Below are 7,500 nucleotides of genomic sequence, written 5' to 3'. Positions count from 1 at the left end.
CACACACACACACACACACACACACACACACACACATACCGAATGGACAAAAGACAATGTTTTAGATTCTCTGTATACGGTACACAATAATACATTTATATGTTATTGTGTGTGTGTGTGTGTGTGTGTGTGTGTGTGTGTGTGGCCATTACCTCTGTAGGAAAGCCTCAAAGCTCCGTCTGTAAGCAAATCCAGCTCTTCTTACTCTCAGATTCTCCATTAAACCCAGGTACTTCACCTGGTGTCTGACCAACACCTCCTCAAACCTTTCTACACACACAAAACACACACAAGCTTTACATACGCCTAACATTGTTAACCACTCATACCTGATATTTTATGTCGTCATTACAAAAAACAGACAGACAGACATACACAGACATACACAGACATACACACACCTGGTTGTTTGGCATCGTTGGGTTTGATGCAGCGGACATACGATGGTTCCTTAGACATCAGAATCTCCATTAGCTTGGCCAAGCTCTGCTTAAACTGGGTAGCAGCCTGAAAAGACAAGAGAGAGTGCTGTAGATAGAGAGTGCTGTGTGTGTGTGTGTGTGTGTGTGTGTGTGTGTGTGTGTGTGTGTGTGTGTGTGTGTGAGAGAGTGTGTGTGTGTGCTTGTGTGTGTGTGTGTGTGGGATTGTGTATGTGTGTGTGTGTGTGTATATATATATATATAGGTGGGGGGGGGATTGTGGGTTTTTAGGTGTATGTGTGTGTACTGTATGTGTGTGGGGGTGTGTGGGGGTGTGGGTTTGTGGGTGTGTGTGTGTGTGTGTGTGTGCGAGGGTGGGGATGTAGGTGAACAGTACTGTATGTGTGTTTGTGGTTTTGTAGGTGTACTGTGCGTGTGTGTGTGGGGGGGGGTTGTAGGTGTACTGTGTGTGTGGGGGGGGGTTGTAGGTGTACTCTGTGTGTGTGTGTGTGTGTGTGTGTGTGTGTGTGTGTGTGTGTGTGTGTGTGTGTGTGTGTGTGTGTCTCACTGTCTCTGGCCTCCTCTGGTCTGTCAGTTCATCTGGATGGAAACACTGCTTTATTATCGAATTTCCCGAATAGCACATCACCTGTTCAGCATCGGTGAGAAAGCAACACACACACACAAACACATACACACACAAACACACACACACACACACAAACACATACACACACAAATGCATGAAAACTTATTCAGCATTTATTATTTATTTATTATTTAACAGACTGAGCTGTGAGGATATACACTGATGTCTTATTACCTCTTTAAGGTTCCTGTACAGAAGGTCATTATTTTTGTCTAGGAACCCTGAAGGAAAAAAGCAGAGACAAATGAATAACATAAGAGAAAGATGGATGGATGGATGGATGGATGGATGGGTAGATGCATGATTAAATAAAAAGATGGATGAATGCATTAATGAGCAGATGGATAACTTAATGGATAGGCAGATTAATGACATACTGGTTGGATTAATGGATGGATGGATGGATGGATGGATGACTGGTTGGATGATTCACCTTACCGTTCACATTGTAGTTGACCTCCCCGGCATAGTGTAGCAGGCGAAACTCCTCCCTCCCCACAGCCTTGCGAATCTTCCCATTGGCCAGTTTATGACTGAAAGATATCGCATCCGACAAATCAGAGATGGCATTTGCACGATCGTTCAAACGAATACTTAAGTCAGTACAAATACTTACGTCACAAAATGGGCGTGGCCTCCTAATCTGTCCTCGAGCTTCTCCAAAAAGGTGATGTCACTGGCGTCTCCTGGCCTTAAACACTCCTCGTCCTGATTCACAACGTCCACAATTCATGTATTGCTCAGACTGACGGACACCGATATGACAAAAACGAGCAGACAAACCGACTCACCAGAATAGCAATGATGCCTTTGAATTTCTCCTCCACCAAGTCGCAGATGATTTTGTTATTGAAGTATTCCACTGACTCCCACTATCCAGATAAAAAAAACAAAACAATATCTAACGTAAAAACCTCGCACTGTTTTTGATGTATACAACGTTAGTAATAATAACATTCAGTAATAGGAGCATTAATAAGTTAGTGATAGAAGCATATCCACACTGACACACACCCCGATGCCTTCGGCCTCGTACTCCTCTTGCTCGCTCTTCAGCGTGAGTTCGATAAAAAGCTGCTGCAGCTTCTCATTGCAGTAATTGATACAGAACTGTTCAAAACTGCAGAGAGAATATAATTATTTATATGGATCTTTATATCATATATACATACTGTATATCAGTCTAGTAAGATACTTCACTTCACAAATATCATCCATCGACTTTAAAATTCAGACCATCGTAGTTAGCGAGAGAATATAAACATAAAGTAAAGGTGAAGGACAGAGACGAGGGCAGACCTGTTGTTTTGAAAGACCTCAAATCCGTAGATGTCCAACAGACCGATGACGGAGGAGCATTTGCTGGTGTAGTACACTTCATCCTGTAAGCAGCACCACATTAAACACAGGAGGGATTGATGAATAATGTACAGTCATGTTTTGAACACCAGGGGGCAGCAATGCTGAAAATACGATCCAGTCAACAAGCTTTTTACAGTTTTTTCTGAATGCTTAAGCGCTAATCGTGATTCTTGTAGCACAATTTCTAAAACTATTAATACGTATAGCAAAACCACTCACTGAGTTTGCAAAACTAAAAACACAAACACTGCTTTGCACTCAGTTTGCAATTTTGTAACACACACTTTGCAAAACTGTAGGCACAATTCACTGCACAACACTCTTTTTGCAGAACTTTAAACACAACTCACTGCTTACACTCAATTACCAAATTTCCAACACACTCCTAGCAAAATTATACACATGTATGGCTATCATTAACACTATTTTGCCAACTGTCTGGCACACTTATACATGTGAAAACTGTTTTAGATAATTAGTTCACTTTGCAATCAGCCTAAGCACAATAAATAAGCCACAGGTAAGCTGTCTGTGTGGAGTATGATGGAAGGAGCAGTAAGAGTGAGAAGAGTGAGAATCAGAGGAGGCTGAGGGAGAGGACATGGAGGTGAAGAAAGAGGAGGAAGAGAACATGGAGGTGAAGAAAGAGGAGGAAGAGGACGCGGAGGAGAAGAAGTAGGAGGAAGGGGAGGAGGAAGAGGACGTGGAGGTGTAGAAGTAGGAGGAGGAGGACATGGAGTTGAAGAAGCGAGAGGGTTAGAGGAAGTTAGAGGAAGAGGACAAGGAGGAGCAAGAAGAGGACGAGGAGGGGAAAGAGGAAGGGTAAGAAGAGTAAGAAATGGAATAACTGATGACATCAGAGCTACAATAGTGGACCATGTCATCAACCATGGGATGACCCGGAGGGAAGCTGGCCAACGGGTTCAGCCTAATTTGAGCCGCTACACTGTGGCAAGCATCATTAGGACATTTCGAAATGAGAATCGGTAAGTACTTTGTGGCCCTGTCATACTCTAATGAGAAACACAACAGTACCATACATGCAAAAATACTGAAACTGTTACTTTACAGAATTGCTAGACATCCAGATGCTGGGGGCAGAGGAAGAATATTCACTCCAGAGCAAGAGACCCATATAGTGAACATGGTGATTGCCAATAATGCAATAAGACTGCGCGAAATACAGCAGCGCATAATTGATAATGACACCATCTTTCAAAATATACACAGTGTAAGCATTTCTGCACTAAGTCGTGTACTTGAACGCCACAGAATAAGAATGAAGCAAATTTACAGAGTTCCTTTCGAGAGAAACACAGAACGTGTAAAGCAACTGCGATATGACTCTGTGCAGGGAAGCTATAGTGTCATTGGTTCTGAATTTGGAAGTGCATACTGTAGTGCTGTGCATGGGCCTGATGTGTTGCATTTGTTTTGTCTTGTCCAGAGAGTGATGGAACTAGAAGCAGATGCCATGAGACATACTTTTTGTAGATGAGGCCGGTTTTAACCTCAGTAAAAAAAAGAGACGTGGCAGGAACATTATTGGACACCGTGCCATCATCAATGTCCCAGGACAACGTGGTGGTAACATAACCATGTGTGCAGCTATAAGCCAAAATGGTGTTGTTCACCATCATGCAACCATAGGCCCATACAACACTGCACACATTATTGCATTCCTGGACACCTTACATGACATGCTCACTGTTCAGGGACCAGAGCATACCCGATATGTCATCATATGGGACAATGTTAGTTTCCATAGGGCTGCTTTGGTCCGCAACTGGTTTACAGACCACCCATTCATCATGGCACTCAACCTCCCTCCATACTCTCCATTCTTAAATCCCATCGAGGAGTTCTTCTCTGCCTGGCGCTGGAAAGTGTACGACCATCATCCTCATCATGTAGCCCTTTTACAGGCAGTGGAGGAGGCATGTGGAGATATTGATCAGGCATCATGTCAGGCCTGGATACGGCATTCAAGGAGATATTTTCCCTGGTGCCTTGGACTGGATGTGGACGAAATTTTGTGGCCGTACCCAGAAAGACGACATGATGTAGGCTGATTGTTGTTGTTTTTTTGTGTTTTTTTTTGTGAAATTACTATTTTGTGTTCTGACTTTGTCTTGGTTTTGATGAGTGTGAATAAACACCAATACTTGAAGTTTGGATCGTTGTATGTTTACATGACACTAGGACAAAAGTATGACCTCAAATTGACATCTGTACACAGAGAAAGCAAAAGCCAGATGTGTTTTGTATTCATACCATCAGTGTGTAGTTGGCACATTGTGTGCTTAGTAGATGATGGCTTGTGTTTACTGTTTAATACAATAACACAATTTTTATGAAGGTGTGAAAAGTTTATCTAGCTGTGTTCGCTTTTACAAGAGAACTACAATGTTTAGATAATTGGGCGAAAGGTTTTCTTATTTGTGTGTAGAGTTTTGCAAAAATTGCCAATAGTTTTGCAAAAATTGCCAAAAACTGTAATAATGTGTTTTGGCAAACGGATACATGTTTTATTCACGTATAGCCTGGTTTAATTTGGTTAGATAATAAATAAAAAGCAAGAAGTCCACATTTTGTAGGAAACCTCACCTGGAAGGCCAGTGATTGGTTGATCTTCTGGACAAGCCATGTAAAGGTACGACCATATATGGCTTTGGCCAGGGCGTCTCGAGCTGACAGAGCCTGCTCGAGGGTCAGCGGGCCGATCATCTGTAAGACACAAGTGAAAGGACGTACAGTATTATGAGCTCATCTAAAGTACATGCTGTGTTGAGAAAGGTTCATGTCAGACATAATAAATGTGCTCAGTTCACCTCCTCTCCTTTGGCGACGATCTTCTTATGAGTAAGAGCCTCACTCAGAGCTGATCCTTCCACGCCCAGCAGCTGACAAAACAACCCAACATTAGTCTTTTCACATCCCGTTCGTAACAAATCTTTGCCTTTCCAGTTTCCGTATTTAGTAAACACAAACGTTATCACCTTAGCGCCTGCATGTATAACGACGTCTAGGTATCAAATGCAAAGGACGCTGCTTAAAGGCGAGGATATTCTCTGTGGAGATGTTTGTCTTATCTTACAATCTTATATCTGGGGCAGGCCTTAACTTAACCGTAGTAGGTAATTAGTCAATTCTATTCAAGTCGAGAATTGTCCAAGGTGCTACAGAACAAAGAGCTAAGTACCATTCTACATTTTCTGTACTACTTATCCTATATGAGGAACCTTTACGGGTCCCAACACATCACACACACTCATATTTAGAAGAAGAAGAAGAACAGGGGCATAGAAGCCTTTATTATCACCACATATACATTACAGCACAGTGGAATACTTTTCTTCACATACCCCAACTGAGGAGGTTGGGGTCAGAGTGCAGGGGCAGCTATGATACAGCGCCCCTGGAGCAGAGAGGGTTGAGGGCCTTGCTCAAGGGCCCGAAAGTGACATTTTGGCTGTGCTGGGCCTTGAACCCCGATCAGCAACCCAGAGCCTTAACCAGTTGAGCTACATATTGTACATATTGCATGTCTTGGGACTGTAGAAGGACACCAGCGTATCTGTAAATGACTCACCTAGGTATTAGGTATTCAGCTGACTCAAGTGAGTCGAGTCATTTGAACTAAGAGAGAAATCCTCGAACTCGGACGTATCGAATCGGTTGGGCTGACAGAATGATCAGACTTCCCTGAGTCAGGTTTGTACACGGAGGTAAGGGATTCCAGCTGAGATCATTATTGTGCTCACCTCTGTGAGGTACGTGAGCTGAGTGTCTGAGGTGAAGTGTGTCTCCCCGTCCTCATCCTCTCCGAATAGGGTGTTTCCCAAATGCAGGACGCTCGCAACGACCTTCAGTAACTCCTGCGGTCAGGGAGAAAAACAACAGGAAGCTTGAGATGTGTGTGCATGTGTGTGTTACTGTGTGTGTGTGTGTGTGTGTGTGTGTGTGTGTGTGTGTGTGTGTGTGTGTGTGTGTTACTGTGTGTGTGGGTGGGTGGGTGCTAGCGGTTTGTGTGTGTGTGGGGGGGGGGTGCTAGCGGTTTGTGTGCAGCTGTCTTACTTCCACCTCCTGCTCGTGGAAGCCAATGACGGTAAGACCTTTGCTTACGGCTTTCCAGCTGTTCTTATCGCTGATGGAACTCACCCTTGGACAATTGCCCTGATAGCCAGAGAGAGAGAAAGAGAGAGAGAGGGAGAGAGAGAGAGAGAGAGAGAGAGAGAGAGAGAGAGAGAGAGAGAGAGAGAGAGAGAGAGAGAGCGAGAGAGAGAGAGAGATTATAATATGCACAGCTCTTGAGGAAAGACACCCCCTAACCACACACAAGCACACACCTTAACCAGGTAGCGGTAGTGATGTGGGTTGGTCACGTCCAGCCCCAGCCTCTTCAGTAGTGAGCTGTCCCCAGACTCCAGCAGCTGGTAGAAGATGTGGAAGTTTCTCTCTCCGTGGTTTTGGTGCACCACCCGAGTTTTCTCCAGAAGGTAGTTTAGGATGTGGCCACCAATCGGAGCGCCCTGGGGGTGGAGGTGGGGGTAAAAAAGGTGAATAAGGGTCTGGAGAACATTATGACCGCCGTCTCCTGTTTAAACTGTGTAGAAAGTCCAGTGCACAATCTACGGCAATAATCATACAGCAAAAGTCATGTGCAGAGAGACTTATACATAAAATGGAGAAAACGACATCAGCGAATGAGCAAATAAACACAGAAAGCGCTGTGTAAGTGTGCAAGAGAATCGATGTTCAGAATCGGAAGCTGACCTTGTAGTCAAACTGCACGTCCATGTACTTGCCGAAGCGGCTGGAGTTGTCATTACGCAGAGTTTTAGCGTTCCCAAAAGCCTGCAGGTGCAGAGAGAGCAGCAGTGAGGAGGAGTCGGTTTACATGTAATTATGTCCGAGTGTATTGTATGTAGACCGTGTGTGTGTGTGTGTGTGTGTGTGTGTACCTCCAGCACAGGGATGGACAGCAGCAGCCTCTCTCGGATAGAGTGTGTGTTGTTGCGTGTAGGGCAGGTGATGGTGTAATACTGCAGGATTTTTTTCGATGCCTCC

The 7,500-nt window shown here is 44.2% G+C and overlaps 3 protein-coding genes across 7 annotated transcripts in view; 1 reads left to right on the top strand and 2 right to left on the bottom strand.

The window, feature by feature from the left end:
• LOC113636638 (WD repeat-containing protein 87-like) overlaps window positions 1–7,500 on the top strand; it is an 873,260-nt gene that overhangs the window by 149,008 nt on the left and 716,752 nt on the right. The gene's annotated exons all lie outside the window — the stretch shown is intronic.
• The window catches only part of LOC113650946 (kinectin-like), a 683,852-nt gene that overhangs the window by 113,600 nt on the left and 562,752 nt on the right, over window positions 1–7,500 (bottom strand). The window lies entirely within an intron of this gene.
• Window positions 1–7,500, bottom strand: part of myo1ca (myosin Ic, paralog a) — a 28,546-nt gene that overhangs the window by 7,545 nt on the left and 13,501 nt on the right. For both annotated transcript variants that reach the window (XM_027159523.2, XM_027159521.2), the window contains exons 4-19: window positions 7,395–7,500; window positions 7,207–7,287; window positions 6,780–6,962; window positions 6,508–6,606; window positions 6,195–6,308; window positions 5,262–5,333; window positions 5,038–5,157; window positions 2,368–2,450; window positions 2,083–2,188; window positions 1,860–1,940; window positions 1,685–1,776; window positions 1,507–1,601; window positions 1,243–1,289; window positions 988–1,068; window positions 402–507; window positions 153–270 (exon numbers count right to left, since the gene is read on the bottom strand). The exon at window positions 7,395–7,500 is cut by the window's right edge and continues 93 nt beyond it. In XM_027159523.2, coding sequence (XP_027015324.2) covers window positions 153–270; window positions 402–507; window positions 988–1,068; window positions 1,243–1,289; window positions 1,507–1,601; window positions 1,685–1,776; window positions 1,860–1,940; window positions 2,083–2,188; window positions 2,368–2,450; window positions 5,038–5,157; window positions 5,262–5,333; window positions 6,195–6,308; window positions 6,508–6,606; window positions 6,780–6,962; window positions 7,207–7,287; window positions 7,395–7,500 — 1,584 coding nt within the window. The remainder of the gene's footprint in view (window positions 1–152; window positions 271–401; window positions 508–987; window positions 1,069–1,242; window positions 1,290–1,506; window positions 1,602–1,684; window positions 1,777–1,859; window positions 1,941–2,082; window positions 2,189–2,367; window positions 2,451–5,037; window positions 5,158–5,261; window positions 5,334–6,194; window positions 6,309–6,507; window positions 6,607–6,779; window positions 6,963–7,206; window positions 7,288–7,394) is intronic.

Source organism: Tachysurus fulvidraco, chromosome 26, assembly GCF_022655615.1.
Source record: "Tachysurus fulvidraco isolate hzauxx_2018 chromosome 26, HZAU_PFXX_2.0, whole genome shotgun sequence".
Taxonomy (NCBI): domain Eukaryota; kingdom Metazoa; phylum Chordata; class Actinopteri; order Siluriformes; family Bagridae; genus Tachysurus; species Tachysurus fulvidraco.
Note: the sequence above shows the minus strand (reverse complement) of the source record. Positions and strands in the feature narration are given on the sequence as shown.